Here is a 20,892-nt window from a genome sequence, read left to right on the forward strand (position 1 = left end):
CTGCGCCGGCATCTTCTATGATCGAGGACTGGCCTTCACATCTGTTCGCAGTTCTGTTTGTACTTCCGCTCAAGGCTATTAGGCTTCATCGAGAAGCGGAGACTGCAGACGACCCCGGCCAAAAGAAAATGAGCTGACGAGGTTCTGGAGAGCCTCAAGATGGCTCGTCGACAGCATGCAGCTATCAACGGGACTCACCTCAATGGTGATGCTCCCCCACCTTCCACACTGGCTGCCCAGATCGTACAGAATCAGACTCGAAAGGCAACAAATCAGGCGCAGGACGAGACCGCCAGCTTTCGAGACCTTCTCCACGAGATATTGCACAGCAATGCTGCAGCGCCTGAGACGGATGTTGATGTCAATGCACAGCTCATCAATGTCGTGGTACAGGCTGGCCTCGTGCCACTGACACTCGAGAACCCGTTCGCAGACTGGGATGTACTCGTGCCGCAAGGTATGGACAGTATTGCGGTCATCGAGTCTACGATCAGACGCCAGCCTGAGGTACTGCTACACCGCCTTACTCCAGATGGACCCCAGCTCATTTTGAGCATTCTCGCCACGCTCATCGCAATATGCGGTCGACAAAAGTGCGAGCAAATAGCTGTCAACGGCTTGCTCGTGTCGTCAATGAAAGCTCTTGAGAAGTCGCCGGAGCTTTGGCGACAGGCTCGCACTTTGTCAGGGGTGATACAATACTGCGTGGATGGTACGTGATTCCAACTACAGGTAAGTGGATCTTGGCTTATCATCTTCTAGACGCTCTTTCTGTCCTCGAAACATCTTCGTCAAAAATCACTACGCTGAACCTTAGTCTACCTCCTGCTCGAGGCGTGGTCAAGTTTTGGCCTCAGTCAGAAGGCAGTATTGCTCTGCCGCAAGGCACAACCACCACTGTTGGAGAAACGAGCCGAGCTTTCCTCGTCGCATTAGAGCTCTCACGCATACCGGCCCTCGATGCCTTCTGGAAGCAAGATGCGTGTCTCCGACTACAACGATTGGCATTGTCCCTTCGACCACAGCTAGGGAAGAGTTCGCGCTGGGACTATGCCGTTGAGCAGTTGCTGCAGCTGCCCTACGACTGGCTTCTTGTGGCGGCCCTTATAGGTGATATTCCGACAGCAATGCCTTCCACTGCTGTGCAGAAGCTGCTGGCTGCAGCTCTGATCACTCTTCTCAATGCACGGCTTGACACCGCAAGAGACGCGATCGTACCTGTGCTGTCCAAGGCCACCACAGATGAGACATGGCAAGCTCTCCATGAGGACCTCAAAATCGCCATCGCTACCTGGGTCACTCGATTGGAACTGAACGAGAGTGCTACCGAGAACGTCACGACTTTACTTGAGACACTCCGAGCAGATGATGCGATGACCGACAGTGAATTGCAGGTCAGTTTTCGACATCTCAGCGTGGCGAAGCCGTGTCACACTAGGCATTCGCGGCTTCGCAAACGTCGGAAGCTGTCTGCGGAAGTGCCTGAGGTGAGACGGGCCAGGGTCGTTCGCAAGACTTCGCAACTGCTTGCGGGGGTCGATACTGAAGACTTGGCTGCGTTGCCTGATGTGGCAGTATCTGTCTATGCCACATTGCGGCCCGAAGATCAATGCTGTGCATGGCAAAATTTGTCTGAACTCACGATTTATGATCTTGACACGGCACTGCGAACGATCGCGCGACTTTTGCAAGCAGGCGAGCCTCGCGACGACAGGCAGGTCCGAATACTAGCTCTGCTGGCGGTGCGAGCATGTCTGCAACGAACGAGTGATCCAGTATACGTGGACATATCAAGCCACTTCGCTCGGCACATTCTCAATTCACTACGCAGCTCGATCCGGGAATTGCGAACGGCTGCCGCACACGCAATATCGGTCTTCCTCCGACCTGATCTCCCAGAGAGCATCAGAGTTCAGAACAGACAGACTGTGTTAGAACACCTTCGTGGCGCCTCGACTCGTGATGTGCCAAATGAGCAAGAGACACTGGTCACAGCTTGGGGACAAGTTGCTATGTCATGCGGTGAAAGGGAGCTCAATCTGGCCTTACTGCAGCTGGTCGATTATCTTGGTCACGGCAACGCGTTCGTCTGCGCCATGGCATTCGCTGAGCTGGAAGCCATCGCTGCTTTCAAGAAAATGTCGCCGAAAGAGTTGTTCCAGCCCTTTTGGCGTTCAATTGCGGTCGCTGTTGTGCAGGAGCTTCACAGCCGACCACAGAAGGCACAACAACTTTGCGACTTGTTGAGCATGGACATTAACAATTTCCTTGTCCTGACACAGCGCGAGACACTTCCTTTCCTAGTATTGACGAAGAAGAAGGACCTTCTCCAGCGCATCGCAAATGCACGTGGCAATGGGACCACTGTTGAAGATGTCTGCATGCAACCACGAACAAATCTGGCTGCGATCTTGGCGCTGCTACTATCACAATCTTCGCACGAAGCGGAAGAACTTGCCTTCTCGTGCCTGACGGAAGTTGCGCCAGATTTACGAAAGACGGATATGTCAAGCTTGGTCAAGGTGGACCCGGTCCTGATCGCTTGTGAAATGCTCAAGCTGAGCGGTGAACAAGCTCCTGACAGGAAATCGCGTGCATACCAGGCCTTTCAGACGTTTGCGAATATCGCTGAGAGGGCACCCGGACAGCGAAAGGCCCATTCGAAGTCCTCGAAAGCAGTAAGCCAGTTTCTAGATGACAAAGTGCTTGGTATCTTGACTCTGTTCTCTACTATGCTGGAGACCGGTCCCGGAGCAGAGTCGACCTTGGAGAAGATCCGCTGTCTGAAGGGCATGGCAGACATGTTTGTCATTGCTAAAGGCAAGCTATCGTTTGCATTGCCGCAGATCCGAGGATGCTTGCAATCCGGACTTGAACAACCGGAACTCTGCGAGGTCGCATTCGACGCCTGGCTCTCGCTGATACCACTTCTCGAGGCAGACGATGTTGCGCTCATCGTGGACGAGACATTCGTGCTCATCACTCGCCACTGGACAGCTCTGTCATTAGACCTGCAGCAGAAGACACACGAGATGCTGAGCCAACTCGTGAAAACTCACAACGTGCTATTGCAGGAGAACATCATGACACTTCCCTCACTTGAAGGTATCCCTTTGCTTTCAAAATTCGCATCCGAGTTCGAGAGACTTCGATCGCAAGAGAGTGTCGAATCTTACTGCAAGGCTTTCACGAACAGGCTGCGCGACGATGGCGACACAGTCGTTCTCCAGTCAATTAAAGAGCTCGTACCATATCTGAATTCCGTTCAAGATTTCATACACGATACCGCGGCCAGCGAGCATCCCTCGCCTGCACTATCCGAACTGCTATGTGCTTTGCTTGACGTGACTGTCAAGTACTCTAGCACCAATGCAGAAGCCGCAGAGCTATGCGGCAAGGCACTTGGGATCATCGGATGCCTGGATCCCAACCGCGTCGAAGCAACACGAAGAAAGGGTCACATAATGGTGCTTTCCAATTTCGACAGGGCAGGCGAGGTCATCGATTGGGTCATTGCGCTTCTTCAAGATGTCCTAGTCAAGGCCTTCAAGTCTGTCACAAATGCCAAATCACAGGGGTTCCTGGCATATACCATGCAAGAATTGCTTGGATTCTGCAATTTCAGTCAAGTTGCAGCATTGCGACCTCGCGCATCTCAAGCGCCCGAAGCTGCAGCGAAATGGTATCAGATGCCTGAGCACATCCGCACGGCTCTGACGCCGCTGCTCACTTCCAGATATGTTGTGACGAGCAACAGTGCTGTACTTCCGCCAGAGAGGACTTACCCGGGGTTCTCTCCTGACGCTTCCCACAGTTCCTGGCTCAGGTCCATCACTTACGATCTTATGTTTCGGGGCAAAGGAGAGAATGCCCAAGCAATCTTCACTTTGCTGGCTCGAATCATTCGTGGCCAAGATCTGGCCATTGCTCGTTTTCTCTTCCCCTATGCCGTTCTCAATGTGGTCATCGGTGGCACCGCCGCCGAGGTGCAGGATCTTGTCGAAGAATTCATGGCAGTGCTGCAATCAAGCCCGGAAACAGCAACCCAGCAAGAAATCATCAGGCTCTGCAGCGAGAGCGTTTTTGCTGTCCTTGACTATATGTCGACTTGGCTGCGCGAGAAGCGTAAAGAGCTCAGCGAAACCCGAGCCGCTGCATACAAGACTGGTATCTCACCCAACGAGTTCGACGAAGCCCGTGATATTGGCCAGATCGAAACAGTCGAGAACTTTCTAGCATCAATTCCGGCCGAGATCATCGCGAACCAGGCCATTGATTGCAGGTCTTACGCTCGCGCATTGTTCCACTGGGAACAATATATCCGGCAAGAACGAGATCTCATTCCATCTGGGAAGCTGACGAGCGAGCATGAATCGTCGATGTACGAGAGGTTGCAGGAGATCTACACACAGATCGAAGAGCCCGATGGACTAGAAGGTATTGCAGCGCACTTGCCTTTGGTGTCCGAGCAACAACAGACTATCAATCACGCAAAAGCAGGGCGATGGACTGCTGCACAGGCGTGGTACGAACTTCAGCTCACGGAGCAGCCGACCAATACCGACATTCAGCACGAAATACTTCAATGTCAGAAGGAGACTGGGCAATATGCAACACTCCTACGCTATGCAAATAGTTTCCTCAACCCTGACGATAGCAGAGGCGACAATGTAGCGGCAGCCATCAAGACTCATCTCCCGCTCGCAGCTGAAGCTTGTTGGATGGTTAATGACTTCGACGGCCTCAGGCGAAGACTGCTCATGCGTCCAGAAGAGCTGGAGACCGATTTCAACATCGGTGTTGGAAAGCTGCTACTCTGTGCAGGTGGCGAAGGCTCGCTCCCTAAGCAGATTAGCAGCATGCGCAAGTTGATTACGGAAGGCTTGTCGATGGCTAGCACGGACTCGCTGCAGACTTGTCATGCGGAGCTGATGAAATTGCATGTCCTTTACGAAGTCGAAGCTTTGTCGACTGTTCAGCCAGCTGATGCGTCTCGTCTGCAGAGGGCGTTCGAGAAGCGTCTGAACGCTATCGGGGCATATGTACAGGACAAGCAGTTCATACTTGGAATACGCCGGGCTGTGATGCGAATACAGCCGAATGCTTTCAAGCCGACGCACACAGGCGCATCTTGGCTCACCACAGCTCGATTAGCCCGTCAGACGAAAAACATCCCTAGTGCATACAATGCTGTGCTCAAAGCGTACGAGTCCGAAGAGCGCGGCTCGAAAGTTGAAGAGGCAAGGCTGCTCTGGACTGAGGGCCATCAAAGACAAGCCATTCAGGCCTTGGAAGCCGCGATCGAGTCTGGAATACTGGAGGCCGACGACCCTAACTCCAGCATGCCAAACGTCAGTGCTGCTTCTAGTACGCTGAGTGAGATCAATGGATGGAAACAGAATCCACTTTTGGGCAAAGCACTTCTTCTACTTGCCAAGTGGCTGGACGCATCAGGGCAGAGTCAAACCAAGGACATGACTGATCGTTACCAAATGGCAGCACGCCGTCATCAGCGATGGGAGAAAGGTCATTACTACCTGGGCAAGCATTACACGAAGCTTTTGGACGCGCAGAAGGCCTTGCCCAGAGAGAAGCAAACGCAGTCTTACCTCACTGGCGAGCTTACCAAGCTGGTTATCGACAACTCGTTACGATCAGTTCCGTTTGGCAACAAGTACTGGCATGAGACCATTCCTCGTGTTATAACATTGTGGCTGCAACTTGGAATGGACTGTCTGACGAGAACGCGCGGAGAGGATGAAGTGACTTTTGAGAAGCGCAAAAAGTCGCTGCAGGCTTGCAACAGACAGCTGCAGAAGTACTTCGAGCGTGTTCCCCCATACGTCTTCTATCACGCGCTTCCACAGCTGATATCTCGCATCACACATCCTCACCCAGAAGTCTGGAAGCAATTGTGCAACATCCTGGTCCGTATCGCATCCACTCACCCAAGCCAGACGTTATGGAGTCTGCTTGCTGTGCCGAAAGCGACAGACAAACTGCGAGTAGAACGAGGGAAGGAAGTGCTCAATCGACTGAGGGACCCAAAGAATCAGCCCAAGGGCGACTCATCGAACATCGACCTGAAGTCGCTCATCGTGCACAGCCAGCGGCTCTGCGATGGACTGCTTCTCGCTTGCGAGCGCCCAGTCAAAGATCGCGTTGTGCACGTCAGTCTGTCCAACGATCTTGCGTTCAAGCTCAATCTAGCCCCAAGCGATTTGGTCGTGCCTGTCGAATCGACATTGACTGCTTCTGCACCTCCTGCTGCTAATAGCGAGTCGATCAGACGCCACAAGGCCTTCACGCAGGACAAGATCACGATCCAGGCATTCCATGACGAGGTGTTTGTTCTTAGTTCGCTGCAACGTCCTCGGAAGATTACTGTTCGTGGCTCCGATGGCAAGCTGTATGGGCTGCTGTGTAAGCCGAAAGATGATCTGCGCAAGGATCAACGACTCATGGAGTTCAACGGCATCATCAACCGCGCTCTGAAACGCAACACTGAAAGCAGTAAACGTCGTTTGTACATCAAGACGTATGCTGTCACTCCACTCAGTGAAGAGTCTGGATCCATTGAGTGGGTAGAAGGTATCAAGCCGATGCGCGATATACTTCTCAACACATACCAGCGAAAAGGCATTCGACCGAATTACAATCAGATCAAGAAGGATCTTGACTTGGCGTCTGCTTCGGAGGAGGATGCTCACATCTTTGCGGATAAGGTCCTCACACAGTTCGAGCCAGTCCTTCACGAGTGGTTTACCGAGACATATTCCGAGCCAGAAATCTGGTTCAATGCTCGATTACGCTACGCCCGCTCAGCAGCTGTTATGTCCATAGTCGGGCACATCCTTGGACTCGGAGATCGTCACGGTGAGAACATTCTGCTCATGGAAGGCACTGGGGGCGTCTTCCATGTGGACTTCAACTGCCTGTTCGACAAAGGCTTGACGTTCGAAAAGCCAGAACTCGTGCCCTTCCGCCTGACACACAACATGGTCGATGCGATGGGTCCTTATGGCTATGAGGGGCCTTTCCGCAAGTCTTCTGAGTTGACACTGGGACTGCTCCGCCAGGAACGAGATACGCTGATGACTGTTCTAGAGACTTTCTTGTACGATCCCACTGCAGACTTCGTGGGCAAGAAGAAGAGAACTACGCCTGGAGTGCCGGAAACTCCGGCTGAAATCCTGGAGAGCGTTTCTACGAAGCTAAAGGGCCTTCTTATTGGGGAGACCGTGCCGCTGAGCGTGGAGGGGTACGTTGATGCTTTGATTCGACAAGCTACGAGCCATTTCCGGCTGGCGAGCATGTATATCGGTGAGTCTAATGTGCAATTTTTTTCGGTGGTGTGGCACTTGGCTGACTTTTGCATAGGGTGGTGTTCGTTCTTGTGAGGGCATTCGTAAAGAAGCATGAGGCGGTACAGATGCTTGTCATGATGCCACAGCTGGCGTGATACTATGTGTGGTTTCTCAGCATCGCTATCATAACACGAGGCTTGTACCGACTGTGTAGTAGTGCACCAGGTTGCAACATGAAGTGAAGCAATAGTTGACTCTATAATGGCACTGTCGCTGATCAATGAACAAATACACAACTGCCATCTCGTGTTCCTGTTGCTTTCCGTTGAAGTGTCTTGGTGGTCCCGATGCTACTGCACTGCCACCAGCAAGTGGCTAGGGGAATACGCTATATTCAGATGATCGCCGTCGACGTTACAGCCGCGTGAGCACGATGATGTTGATGTTGAATGTTGAGGAAGACACGCAATGGCGCGTATCGCCGTGCTATTTTGACAGAAGTCAGGGTCCTCGATCAGGATCGGACTTCCCGACTGGGAAAAGCGAGAAAAGTGCTTGGCGAGCCATGGCAAGAGCAGCCGGGTAGTTGTGCGCCAGTGAAAGAAGCATTTCTCTGACCAATTTGCTGGAACTTGGACGTGGTGAAGTGGAGAGGGTGAGCTGAACAGTGCTTCGTGCGTGATAGTGAAGATTCTGACCTGGTGCACAGTTCTGGATGTCTGCCACGTCGTTTTGCAGCTTCTATACCTGATCGTGAGAGTTGAGCCGGCATGAGCCTTGGAGCTGATGGAAGTTTTCTCCTGCAGAAGCGAGAACGCCACATCCGTAGTGGCCGCGGTGCAGGAACGCGCAGCCAACGGGCATGATGGCCCTTCTATGGCGCACCGTACGCCATCGATGAAACTCGGGCTGCCTCGACGACATGTCCACGACGCATTCCTGACCACCGGAAAGCTCTTCTTTCTCCTTGCGCATCCTCCTCTCCTATCGTCTCCCTCCTCCTACACCCGCTCACTCGCTACAGGGATTCCAGCTCCCGCCATTGACTAAACCCTCAGGACGTCATCTATACAAAACTGCTTTCGCCTGCGGCGGACTGCACCCGCGCGTTTCAGTCTCAGTCTCTCGCTCGCTCCCCCGAATCACATCATCTCACTACAAGCCACTACTCTCTAATCCCCGGGGTGCCAGGCGCACTATCGATCCCGGTGAACGACTGCAGCTGGCTAGCTTCACGAGCTGTTTCTAGACCAGCTCAAAGATTCACCAACGGCCGCGGATCTGCTGCATACCATACGCGCATTCACTCGCTCGCGCGAACCTTCATTTCCACTTCCAGGCAGTTTCACCTGAGGCGGCAGCTCATCCTTGAGCATGTCATCCCACCTTCACGCCCGCCCTTCGCAAACAAAACGCTTTTCTCGCGAAGGCTTCCAGCCCATTCCTGCAACCCACGGCGACAATATGGGTTACAGCAACAACATGGCCTACGGCGGCAATGACGCGACCATCGACATTCCACTCGAGCAAGTGCAGACTCATGCGAGCAGTGGCGGCGGACTTCGCAATGCGAGTGCCACGGTCGAGAATCTGCAACCCACAAACCCGATCAACGAGAAGCAGAGCACAGGAGGCTTCTTCCGAGGTCGAAGGAAGAAGACGCAGAATGATGCGCGGAAGGGCTATGAAGAAGAAGCCGACACATTGACGACGATGGGCAAGATCTACAACAAGATTTTGAACTTCTCCATCGTGACGCGGTACTTTGTCTACGTGCTGCCTCTGGGTCTTCTGATTGCCATTCCAATCATCGTGGGCAGCTTCTACAGCGACGAGCGCTCGCCCAAGATTGCTGGCGTGCGCATGGTCTGGTTCTTCACATGGGTCGAAGTGGTCTGGTTGAGCTTATGGGTCAGCAAGCTGCTCGCCCACTTCTTGCCGTTTGTATTTCAGATGCTGGTCGGAGTGGTGAGCTCGGGCGTCAGGAAATACGCGAGCGTCATCCGCAAACTCGAGATCCCACTTTCGCTGGTCGGATGGGCTGTCACGAGTTTGGCGACGTTCAAGCCGTTGATGACGAGGAACCCGTACAACAGTCAGGCTCGATTCGCTCTCAACACCGGTGCTGGCACGTGGGTGGACATTGTGCAAAAGGTTTTGGCTGCGAGTGTGGTGTGTACGCTGGTGTTCTTGGGTGAAAAGACGATCATCCAGCTCATCAGCATCAATTACCACGCGAAGCAGTTCAATGGCAGGATCAAGGACTCTAAGCGACGAATTTACATCCTTGGATTGCTGTACGATGCCTCGAAGGCTATCTTCCCGCAATACTGCCGGGAGTTCGCAGAGGAAGACTATGCTATCGCGGATCAGATCAATTTGGCTGTTTTCGGGGGAAAGAAGAAGGCACACAATCACCGCCGTTCTGGGTCTGCCACTCCTATGAAGATGTTGCAGACTGTTGGACGCGTCGGCGACAAGGTTACTTCTGCGTTCGGCAATGTCGCATCTGAGATCACTGGCAAAGAGGTTTTCAACCCGAACAGCTCTCACTCAATTGTCGTGGAAGCACTTGAGAAGAAGCGCACATCTGAGGCTTTGGCGCGCCGCATCTGGATGAGTCTGGTCGTCGAAGGCAGCGAGTCCCTCTCCGAGGAAGACATCATCGAAGTGCTTGGGCCAGATCGTCGACATGAAGCAGAAGAGGCATATTACAACCTAGACCGCGATGGAAACGGAGACATTTCGCTTGATGAGATGATTCAGACTGTCGTCGAATGGGGCCGCGAGCGTAAGGCGATTGCCAACTCTATGGCTGACGTTGCGCAAGCTATCAGTGTCCTTGATCGCATGTTGTGTACGGTCGTGCTGGTCGCGGTCGTCTTCATCTTTATTGCGTTCCTCAACACCAACTTCGTTACCACCCTGGCCACTACCGGTACAGCGCTTCTTTCGCTGTCTTTCGTCTTCTCCGTCACCGCACAGGAGATTCTCGGATCTTGCATTTTCCTTTTCGTCAAGCATCCCTTTGATGTCGGTGATCGCATTGACATCAAGGACGAGGCTTTCGTCGTTGAGCACATCAGCTTGCTCTACACTGTCTTCAAGCGAGCATACGGAACCAAGACTGGCCAGCTTTGCCAATACCCAAATGTGGTCTTGAACAGCTTGTCACTGGACAACGTTAGCCGCAGTACTGCACAGACCGAACATATTACCCTGGACATTGCATTCGAGACGAGCTTCGACGATATACAGATCCTCAAGAACGAGCTTCACAAGTTTGTCACGGACAAGGAGAACAACCGCGACTTTCAGCCAGATGTGGAGGTCGAAGTGCTTGGTACTTCAGACATGTCTAAGCTACAGCTCAAGGTTGAAATTCGACACAAGAGCAACTGGTCGAACGAGACGCTTCGTGCGGCAAGACGCAGCAAGTTTATGTGCGCTCTGGTTGCAGCACTTCGAGTTGTGCCAATCTATGGACCGGGTGGAGGTGTTGATGCAGCTGGCAGCGCGGCCAACCCGAACTATGCTGTCACGATCTCCGACTCGGAAGCTAAGGAGAATGCACAGCACACGGCCGATGAGAGGGAGAAAGCACGTCTGGTGCCAACGAAGAAGATCGAAGAGGCCAAGGCATCTGGCGCAGCTGTGAGCGAAAACGCAGCAAGAAGTGCTCCTGGCGTTAGCTTTCAGGACCCGGCAATCGGTGGATTGAACGCTCGTGATCCAGCGAGAGACGATGCCCGAGACACCGCGTGGGCAACGGGCCGCGATGACAGCACCAGCACGCTCGGAGAGCGGCCAAGCTACGACCAGCAAGATCTGAACGATGTGCGTGGCCTTCTCGAGCGTGCGAACACGCGTGGTAGGAGGAAGCCAAGCGTCAGAGGTGGCGGACCTAGTGTGCCCTCCATTCAAGAACCACAAGTCGGGCAGTCCACCACAGGCTACCCTGCGCCGTACAGGCCCAACGTCGCTACCCAACCACCGCAGTACCAGCCTTCGCAGAGCACCCTGCCAACGGGTTTCGGCTCTCCGGTAGAAATGAGCCAGCTCCCACAGCGCAGCACGAGCAATCCTTACAGGCAACAGCAGCCCGGACAAGGACAGCTCAACCCTAATACTGGACGAGTTGACGAAGATGATGACGGTTTCGGTAACACACGACCATATTCGGGAGTCTAGAGGACTAGCATGGAGGAAGATGAGTACGAGTATGATTTTAGACAAGCGCTGGGGCATCCCTATAGCCGTGGCATAGCGAGGCGAGTGCAACGAGAAAGCAGGCGGCTATGACAGCCTTCCTTGTACCAGCATCAAAAGTTTGGCCGAAGTGCTCTGGCCACTCCGTGTTAGATCGCGTTTTTCATGAACTTTTTCTCTGTAGCATATGATAGACATGAAAGACGCATAGCCATTCAAATTGTTTGTCTAGAAAGTGACTTTCTCCAGCACGTGGCTCGCGACGGCGAGTGTCGGCATGTGAAGCCGACGTCATGCACGAGCGCATTCCAGCCCACTTCAACTCTCTGCCGCAGCTACTCGCTCACTTACTTACTTAGCTCTCCACTCATCAGCACATCCAGTTGCACACCGTCGCCATGTCTGGACTCGAGAAGGCGCTTTTCAATCTGAAGGTCCGTTACCCACCACCGACTCCCTCGCTGCAACCGCACGTTGCCTACCTTTCACGACCCCGCGCCGATACTAACTTCCGCAGTTCACAGCAAAGCAACTTAACCGCCAGGCAGCCAAAGCCAGCAAAGATGAGCAGACCGAGAAAGCGAAACTGAAAAAGGTACTTGACCAAAGCTCCGTCCTCGCCATATCAACCGCCTTCTAATTAGTCGGATGTGCACGGTTTAGGCAATCTCGCAAGGCCACAACGACATAGCAAAAATCTACGCCGGAAATGCGATCCGAAAGAAGAATGAGAACCTACAACTCCTGACTCTGGCAAGCCGAATCGATGCCGTGAGTTCGAGAGTGCAGACCGCCGTGACGATGCGCCAAGTCACGGGGAGTATGGCGAATGTGGTCAAGGGGATGGATCAGGCGATGAAGAGTATGGATTTGGAGAAGGTGCGTCCTGAACTCCCACAAATACCTTCAAAAGGCAATTTGTTGGTACTAATCGCATGGGTGTGGTAACAGATCTCCGCCGTGATGGACAAATTCGAAACACAATTCGAAGACCTCGATGTCGCGACGGGATACTATGAGAACGCGACGAGTTCGGCCACTGCGACGGGGACTCCGCAGGAGGATGTCGATCGTCTGATGAATCAGGTTGCGGATGAGGCGGGTGTGGAGTTGAGTCAGGAGATGGCTGGGGCTACGCCTGCGAAGGGGATACAGGCTCCGGCGCAGCATGAGGAGGAGAGGGAGGATAAGTTGGGGGAGAGGTTGAGGGCGCTGAGGAGTTGAGGGGTGGAAAGAGGAGTTGACGTGCAGAAAGTGTAGATGTGAAAGGTGTGAGGACCAGACATGCATCGTTGGTGGAGTGAGAGGAGTTTGCTGACCTAAGATAGCAGTGAATGAAGATGAGCTGCTTGAGGAGCGATACCTAGGATATATGATTTTACGATTGGAATGAAACATTTCATGCAAGCCGATCATGGCAGCAATACCTGCCACCATTTCTACGTTAACCGCCCCTGGTCGTCGCGTCACGGGGCTTGGTCGTCGAACTGCAAGCAGAGCTTCTCAAGCGTCACCTAATGTCTTCACGAAGCACAGCTTTCGGGACGCGTTGGAAGCACATTGGCCGAAAGAGGAGAAGCTGTGTCCATCAGACCATCAAGCCATCAAGCCCCAATTCTTGCCAAGATGAAGAGCTCCATCGCGTTTCACAGCTACAGCCGAGTCGAGACCACAGCCACATTCGGTGACGACGTAAAAACTCAGAGTGGACGATGTAGCCACGTGTATTTGACGTAGCTTCAATGTCGAGACAAGTTAAGAAACAAATATTGCTCGTAGGGACTGCGAAGAAGCGTTAATTCCCACGCAGACGTCACATCTGTCATACTTAGCCTGCGAATCGGTGCCAAGAAGCACCAACAGCTGCTGCCATAGAGGCCTTGGAGAGACTACAAGTCCCAATTGCATCACATATTGCCGACTAAACATACAAAATATGGCCTCAGATCAATACGTCCGTTTCACCTTCGTCAACGAAAGCCGGACCCCTTTCACCTCCGATGCTAAACCCCAATCCACCTTCCAGCTCCGGTTCCCTCACACTGGCTGGCCAGGCTATCTCTTCCAAGCAGATAATCTCATGGACCGTCCGGAAATTTCTCACGACGAAATGGCTAGACAGACTATCGAACCTGGGGGCAGAATCTCCTTTGGCCACACAACGAACAGAGGTGCTCTATTTTCGGAAGTCAAAGGCTTTGTGGAAATCTGGTCGGAATGGCGAAAAGTTGTCAAGATTGAGTACTTTCTGCCATAGGATGGAGATAATGAGTTGAAAGTGACCGACAAGACTGAGGATTGGGAGATCGAGGAGCCTGGTTGGGGTCGTCGGGGAAGAATAGGAGATTTGGTATTTCTTCTGCGAAAGAAATATTGAGGAAATGGAGGGGTTTCGATCTAGGTGTGAGATATGTGGAGGATGTAGTAATCAACGCTTGCTGCCTCTTTAGCTGTACGCAGGGTAAGATGCTCTCACTTGCCTACTCATACAGCTGGCGCTCATGTCTTACCCAACTTCGTCGCGCTTCTCGCAGCAATCTCCTCATATTGCTCCATCCCTCGTTGGAGCTTGCTCAGCTTCCCCTTCGAAAGCCTAAAGACAACTCTTGTCCGCTTCACCTGATCTTCCTCATCCTCCTCGCTATCCTCGCTCTCTTCATCCTCCTCATCTTCTGGCCTAGTTGGCCCGGCAAGAGAGCGAATCGAGCAATTCTCCACCACTGTCTTCATGAAGAACCGATCGTGCGTCACAACCAGTATTGCTCCTTCATAAGTCTTCAACGCTCCAATCAATGCCTGAATCGTGTCTGTGTCCAGATGTGTCGTGACTTCGTCCAAAATGAGAAGATGTGGAGGGTGGTGTAAGAGTTTTGCGAGAGCAAGTCGAACTCGTTGACCACCTGAAAGGAGCGAGATGGGAACGTCAGAAGCGACTTTTCCGGAGAGTCCAACGCCGGAGAGTATACCACGGGCTTCTTGCTCGGAGAATGAGGCGCCAATGTGTTCCATGAGATGAGAAAGAGCCGTAGCTTGCGGGTTGGCAGCAGATATGGCTTCGAGCTCTTCAGCGGCTTGTTGGGAATAGAGGCCAAATTGGGCGCGAGTGTGTTTGGTGATTGTGCCCGAGCTTGGTAACATGGGTTTAGAAGGTTCGGCGGAGGTATGGCCCATGATAAGAGAGACGAGCGTCGATTTACCGCTGCCGTTGAGGCCTGCGATGCCGATTCTATCGCCAAGATGTATTGTGAGATCGATGTCGGTTAGGATTGGGACTTTCTTCTTTGCCACAGTGTACGAGAAGTTGACCTTTTCGAGACTGACGAGACTACCCGGGTGGCGTAGGTCGGCGGGCTGCGCTGGGATTTTCAGCTCGGCTGGGGGATCGAATGTAGGGATCTCAATTCCGGCTCGGTTTGTCAAATAGTAACCACCCAGATCTCTGTTGATCTTGAACCGAGTACCTTTTGCTGAGACTTCCAGGCCCATTCTCTCGTCCAACTTCTTCTTGCGAGAGGCAGCTTGCTTGAGCTTCTTGTCGTCTCCGGCCCGCTTGGCAGCTTGGATGTTGTTCTGGATGGTACCCTCTATGTGCTTCTTTTGCTTGTCCTGCGCTTCTTTCATTCTCGTCATGTACTTATACGTCTTCAGACGTTGCATCTCGTAGTTAGAGAGGTTTCCTTTGAAGCGTTCCAATTGCCGATGCCGGAGGACAAGAAGCTCCTCAGCAACTTCATCACCAAAAGCTCGATCGTGAGTGACGACCATTACTGTCGTATCATCGGCTATCTCGGCGAGGTATCTTTCGAGCCAGATGATCGAGGGAAGGTCCAGGAAATTAGTAGGCTCGTCTAGCAGCAGCAGATCTACTGACTGACACAGAGCACAGGCGAGACTGCACCGTGTTTGCCAACCTCCTGACAGATTGGATCGCGGCTGGTCGATGCTCTCTGCGCTGAACCCTAAACCGAGAAGTACTGAACGTGCTTTGGCTTCTGCTCCATCAGCGTCCATAAGTTCGAGCGCAGTCTGCACATCTGTAAGCGTTTCCGCCGCCTTGTGGCTTTTCTCGCTGAGCTCGTCCACAGTTACTTCGTCATTCAGCCTGGCTTCCGATATTTCTAACTCCTCTTCAAGCTTGATCTGCTCATCACGCGTTCTTCTGCCTTTTGGGCCACTTCTGCGTAATGCAAGCTGCCGAATGACGTGCACTCTGCGCTCCAGTCTTTCATGCTGTATCTGACGATAGGCTTTGACAGCTGCATTGGGGTCCACAGTTGATTCTAATGCTGCTGATAGCACTTTGGCTTCGTGCATGTATGTTTCACGCTGTTGGTCACTGCGGACGACGTATTCTAGGACGCTTGTGTTGGAGAGGTCCAGCTTCTCCAACTCGTCCTCAACATTCGACTGGGTCTGTCCGAGGAGAAGCGCTTTGACACTTCTCGGTATGTTTGGAATTTGATCGTCCGCGATGGCTTTGAGTAGCGTTGATTTCCCAATCCCGTTCCTGCCATGAAGGATGTAATGTCGACCTCGCTGCAATTGTAAATCGGCGTGAGACAACAGCTCACGATTCCCAAGCGACATGCTTAGGTCTTTCACTACGATCTTCGATACCCGTCAACGGAATCACCATATCATGTGTACTGTAGCCGACAGACCTCCTTGCGGTTGTTGTCTTCATCCATCTCTGTGTGGAAGCGACTCTGCTGCGCCGTTACGGTCAATGCAGAGCCCCCGCCAGCTGTAAGCTCGGCAGCCTTTTGCTCCTTGGATCTTCGCGCGGGCATCGTGATGAACTAGGCGATTGTTTTCACACAAGAGGGGTGATGGACGAGGAGGAGTTGACCAGGCATTGGAAGCGCATGCCAGAATACTGTTATAATTGTCAACGGGCCCGAACAGTCGGCCCGCGTGCACGGCTAGTATCACAGTGCCTTCCACATTGAGGGTTGAGTCAGAAGGTCCGCTGAGGTTGTCAAGTGCGGTGTCTGGAAACAGCATCTGGAGCTGCGGCGGGATGACGGACGCCAAGACGCCTCCGCGTTACGACCAGTTGAGACGAAACCCTTACACATGTTGCAAAAGTTCTGTACCATTTGCAAGCCAAGGGCACCTTGCTACGAGCGAACTTCCAGCTTGCGAGGTTTGCCGCGCTTCGCTTGAGTGACATCTGCATCTTGACCAGGTCCATTTGATCTTCGTTCCAATTTTCGTGGCTGCTTTCTTGCTTCGGTAGTGGGTGTCGGTCCTGAAGCCCTCTTCATAGTGCTTGATCCTCGCTGTGCAGAAGTCGGGTTTGTAGACTGCTGCTCTGACTGGGCCTGCGATCTTCTACTGGCCTGTTTCACAGATTTCACAGTGTCCGGGCTCGCTCGCACTGGGTCGTCGTCTTGCTTGGCCTGTATCTTGGACTGCCATGCTCCGTCAGATGCCTTTCCTGTAGCATATGGCCTGCTTCCTGGCATATAAGAAGCTCCCGTCTTGTACCAGGCCTTTCCTTGATGCTTGGCACCGTCCCAGCCATCGTTCGCCATACCTCGCAGCTCCTTTGCGCCAGGCATCTCTTCTTGGTTTGCTTGTGAAATCATCTCCTCCAGTTTCTTCTTCTGCTCATCCGTGGCCTCCCAGCTGGGTAGATCACCAGTGACCTTCCTCACACCTTTGCCAATGACCTGTCCCATGTTCCAGAAGGGCCCATGAGCCCAGCCGACAATACTGCCCAGACCGGCACCCAGCCCTCCGAGGATCGTTGATGTAAGCCCGCCAACCAAGGTGCCAGTTAATGCTCCTAATGTGAGACCGGGAGCCGTGCCTAAGCCAGCGCCGACGCACATGCCTTGAAAGGCGCCGCCTCGCATGTATTTTGCAGTCTTCCCGAAGGACTCGGCCTCGATCTGTTTATCAATGGCTTCCTCCATCAGCTTCTGGCGTTCATCGGCATCTGCAGCTCCTTGGGCCGCTTGTTTGAGTTCCTCTGCCTTTTTCTGTGCCTCAAGTGCTTTCTCAGCAGCTTTCGCAGACTCCTGGCGGATTTCTGCCTCGGAAGGGCCATTTTGGGCCCCTTCCTGTGGCTTCGGGTCTTGCTTCTGATCTGCCATGATTGCTGGTGTAATTATTAGACAGCATTCTTACCTGATCGATAGTCTACAACAACATATTTACTGTGGACTCGTCTCGGACACACGTCATTCTGATAGAGTTTGGCAGAAACCTGCTATGTGCTCGGGAAGTGCCTCGAAGCACATCCATTGAGCACTGCCAGCCTGACGCTTCATCTGTAATGAGCCTGGAGGCGTGGCTATGCAGAAATGTAACTGTTGGTGGCCGAGTAGGAACTGTAACAGAAGAGTGATCGTTGGGCAAGGTTCAGGTGTCATAGCAGACGCGCCAGTTGAGTTTCTTGGCGGGTTGCGACTTCCCGTGACTTCCGGACTTGCTTCCGTCACTCCTCAACGACTCTGCGATACATCACAGCATCACCATCGCATTCCACATCGAATACGTAGAGCTGCATGCGCTGTTGTCCCATGGAAGCTACATACACACCAAACATGGTGAGGAACTGCCTACTGTGGATGCTGGCCAGAGGAGATCGACCATCAGCTAGGAGTAGTCCTGTTCCTCCACCGAATGCTGCCCTTTCACCACGGAACTGATCTCGTGAGCTTGCAGTCATCCACTCTGGTACTGCGCTGTGCATTTGTCACTGCTGATTCTGCTTGAGACTAGATGCGCTTGACATCGCGATGTGAACTTGGCTGGACCCCTTCCTTCCGGACCTGATCGAAATGCCAGAGACACGCCCAAAAGAAATGCTGTTTCCACGCAATCCACGGCCAAGTACCTCACCTATTGAGCAACTCCAGAATGGCCGAAGATTGACACAAGCTCTTGTATCCTGTAACAATATCCCTGGCTGACCACTGTCCGCGACGTCCACCTCAGAATCATGACTTCAAAATGGTCGACCAAGACTCAGCACAACACCTTGACTCCGAAAAAGCAGCCTTCTGCAAGTCTTCATCTCGAGCTTGATTCGCGTTCTGGGGTTTGTCAGGGTCCACAACATGCACCAGCAACGTGTGATCGTGAGTCCCAAGAACTTCCAAGACCACCTCTCCGCACCCAAGACACGTGACCGAGCATGTGGACGTCACAATTAGACGCCACAATTTTGAGCCTCCAATACTGACAGCGTGTCTGGAGTATGCAACATCATTCATGACTATCCTTCGTCAGCCAATGCGGCATTCCCGTTCGCTTGGAGGCTGCTCGTCTCGATGTTCTCGCGAGTCTGCGGGCTGGGTCTTCAGTAGCGATCTCCAGCTAACCTTGCAATCTATGTGTGGACAAACGGCACGTCGCGTGCTGAAGCATGAACGTCGTGTGAGGAGTACCTAGGGTAAAAGCAATGCATCAGTGGCGGCTGAGATGGCTCTTAAATATACGCGGAGCCGTGTCCTTTAGCCTCTCCTACCTATTCACTTGTCGATGACTATCCTGCTGATTGATCCATTCCCATATTGACAGCAATATGGCGCACAGTCCAAGTAGAAGCGACTCTGATGTCGAAGTGAAAGAGAAAGAAATCGACGCTGTCACACACCTCGAGAATGGCCCTCCGCCAAAGACCAAGGGCCTCACCGATGAGGAACGACTGTGGCTCAGTAATATCGATCCCAAGGAAGCCAACCGCATTTATCACAAAGTGGACAGGAGACTAGTGCCGATGCTGGCAGCACTCTATCTTATAGCACATCTTGACAGGGGTGGGTCCCAGTCGGTAATTCGCGACGTGGCCAATACTAACCTTCAATAGCAAACATCGGCAATGCCAAAATCGAGTAAGGAGGATAAGACATTGCGGCATACAAGACGGGACTGACTTTACGAACAGAGGCCTGGAAGCTGACTTGGGCATGTCCGGCAACGACTACAACATCGCACTCGTAATCTTCTTCATCCCATACGTGCTGTGCGAAGTACCCAGCAACATGATTCTGTCCAAGTTCAAGAAGCCTAGTGTTTACATTGGCATTCTCGTCACATGCTGGGGTGCTGTAAGTATCAACAGGGTTACGCAGCAGTTCGAGTTCCCGCTGACGAGCAAAGATTATGACTCTGTCAGGCGTGACAGCATCATTCGCTGGTCTTCTGGTGACCCGCTTCCTCATCGGAGTTTTTGAAGCTGGCTTCTTTCCAGGAGCGATGTGGCTAGTCAGTGAATGGTACCCACCACACAAGACGCAAACACGCATGGCCATGTTCTACATGTCTAGCGCTGCCTCTGGCGCATTTAGTGGCCTCCTTGCAGCAGGGATCGCGCAGATGCGAGGACTGTAAGTCTCAGCTTCTTGCCCCCTATCGGCCTTGCGACTTAGCCTCGAGGGCCGGGTATTGAATTCACACTAATCTCGAATATAGCGGTGGCTACAACGGCTGGCGATGGATCTTCATCCTCGAAGGGCTACTTTCCGTTGTTCTGGGCATCTCGTGCTTCTTCCTTCTTCCTGACTCACCCACCAAATCCAAGTGGCTGAATCCCGACGAAACCAAATTCCTCGAACTCAGCCACATCGCCTATCGCGGAGTCAAGACATCTCAAAAATCCACCGACCCGAGCCGCAAGAACAAAATCAATTGGCGTGTCATTAAGCAAGTCGTCACAGACTGGCAACTCTACCTCCAAGGCATCGTATTCTGGTCCAATACGGTCCCCAACTACGGCTTGAAATTCACCATGCCCTCTATCGTCCAATCGATGGGTTTCACAAGCACAACTGCCCAACTTCTCACGGCACCACCGTATATCTGCGGTGCCGTAGCAGCCGTCACTTCTGCTCTCGTTGCCGACAGACTCGCCTGGCGAATGCCATTCGTCGTTGGCCATCAAAGTCTCCTCGTCATTTCTTTCTCCGTCCTCTTCGCCTACGCAGCAGAGATCCAAGACAATATTCCACTCTGTTATGTCATGGTCTGTCTCGCTTGCATCGGTCTCTATCCTATCATCCCCGGAAACAATTCCTGGACGATCAATAATCTCGCTGGCGCGGAGAAACGTGCTGCTGGAATTGCATTCATGATCATGATCGGTAACTCAGGTGGTTTCGCTGGTTCGTTCATTTTCTTGGAACGTGAGAAGCCGGAATATCCGACTGGTTTTGGAAGCTCGCTAGGATTTGCGAGCGCTGGTATTCTGGCAGCATTTCTGTTGGAGTTCTTGTATTTGAGCCATAACAAGCGAAATGAGCATATCACGGAGCAGGAGGCGATTGCGAAGTATGGAGAGGAAGAGTTGGAGCTTATGGGTAATAAGAGCCCGTTGTTCAAGTATTCGCTGTAGAGAAGCGACAGAGGTGGGACATTCAACGTC

At 52.7% G+C, this 20,892-nt stretch overlaps 7 protein-coding genes across 7 annotated transcripts; 5 read left to right on the plus strand and 2 right to left on the minus strand.

Annotated features, from left to right (window-relative positions):
- Window positions 1–159: 159 nt before the first annotated feature.
- On the plus strand, window positions 160–7,400 carry RHO25_003431 (uncharacterized protein; the record flags this gene model as incomplete). Its single annotated transcript, XM_023598937.2, has 3 exons — window positions 160–712; window positions 763–7,323; window positions 7,381–7,400. 3 exons carry the CDS (start codon window positions 160–162, stop codon window positions 7,398–7,400), a joined length of 7,134 nt encoding a protein of 2,377 aa, XP_023455722.1.
- A 1,281-nt stretch (window positions 7,401–8,681) lies between these two features.
- On the plus strand, window positions 8,682–11,498 carry RHO25_003432 (uncharacterized protein; the record flags this gene model as incomplete). Its single annotated transcript, XM_023598938.2, has 1 exon — window positions 8,682–11,498. The coding sequence occupies one exon, from the start codon at window positions 8,682–8,684 to the stop codon at window positions 11,496–11,498; it is 2,817 nt and encodes a 938-aa protein (XP_023455721.1).
- A 416-nt stretch (window positions 11,499–11,914) lies between these two features.
- RHO25_003433 (uncharacterized protein) lies at window positions 11,915–12,740 on the plus strand (the record flags this gene model as incomplete). The annotated part of the gene is made up of 4 exons (XM_023598939.2): window positions 11,915–11,950; window positions 12,034–12,111; window positions 12,180–12,395; window positions 12,468–12,740. The coding sequence occupies 4 exons, from the start codon at window positions 11,915–11,917 to the stop codon at window positions 12,738–12,740; spliced, it is 603 nt and encodes a 200-aa protein (XP_023455724.1).
- A 712-nt stretch (window positions 12,741–13,452) lies between these two features.
- Window positions 13,453–13,773, plus strand: RHO25_003434 (uncharacterized protein; the record flags this gene model as incomplete). Its single annotated transcript, XM_065602396.1, has 1 exon — window positions 13,453–13,773. One exon carries the CDS (start codon window positions 13,453–13,455, stop codon window positions 13,771–13,773), a length of 321 nt encoding a protein of 106 aa, XP_065458468.1.
- Window positions 13,774–13,913: 140 nt separating this feature from the next.
- Window positions 13,914–16,306, minus strand: RHO25_003435 (uncharacterized protein; the record flags this gene model as incomplete). The annotated part of the gene is made up of 3 exons (XM_065602397.1): window positions 13,914–13,966; window positions 14,027–16,124; window positions 16,178–16,306. 3 exons carry the CDS (start codon window positions 16,304–16,306, stop codon window positions 13,914–13,916), a joined length of 2,280 nt encoding a protein of 759 aa, XP_065458469.1.
- A 330-nt stretch (window positions 16,307–16,636) lies between these two features.
- On the minus strand, window positions 16,637–17,617 carry RHO25_003436 (uncharacterized protein; the record flags this gene model as incomplete). Its single annotated transcript, XM_023598941.1, has 1 exon — window positions 16,637–17,617. The coding sequence occupies one exon, from the start codon at window positions 17,615–17,617 to the stop codon at window positions 16,637–16,639; it is 981 nt and encodes a 326-aa protein (XP_023455726.1).
- Window positions 17,618–19,053: 1,436 nt separating this feature from the next.
- On the plus strand, window positions 19,054–20,862 carry RHO25_003437 (uncharacterized protein; the record flags this gene model as incomplete). The annotated part of the gene is made up of 5 exons (XM_023598942.1): window positions 19,054–19,288; window positions 19,339–19,363; window positions 19,417–19,579; window positions 19,632–19,858; window positions 19,944–20,862. 5 exons carry the CDS (start codon window positions 19,054–19,056, stop codon window positions 20,860–20,862), a joined length of 1,569 nt encoding a protein of 522 aa, XP_023455725.1.
- Window positions 20,863–20,892: the final 30 nt, after the last annotated feature.

The sequence above is a fragment of the Cercospora beticola genome, chromosome 2 (assembly GCF_033473495.1).
Source record: "Cercospora beticola chromosome 2, complete sequence".
Classification (NCBI taxonomy): domain Eukaryota; kingdom Fungi; phylum Ascomycota; class Dothideomycetes; order Mycosphaerellales; family Mycosphaerellaceae; genus Cercospora; species Cercospora beticola.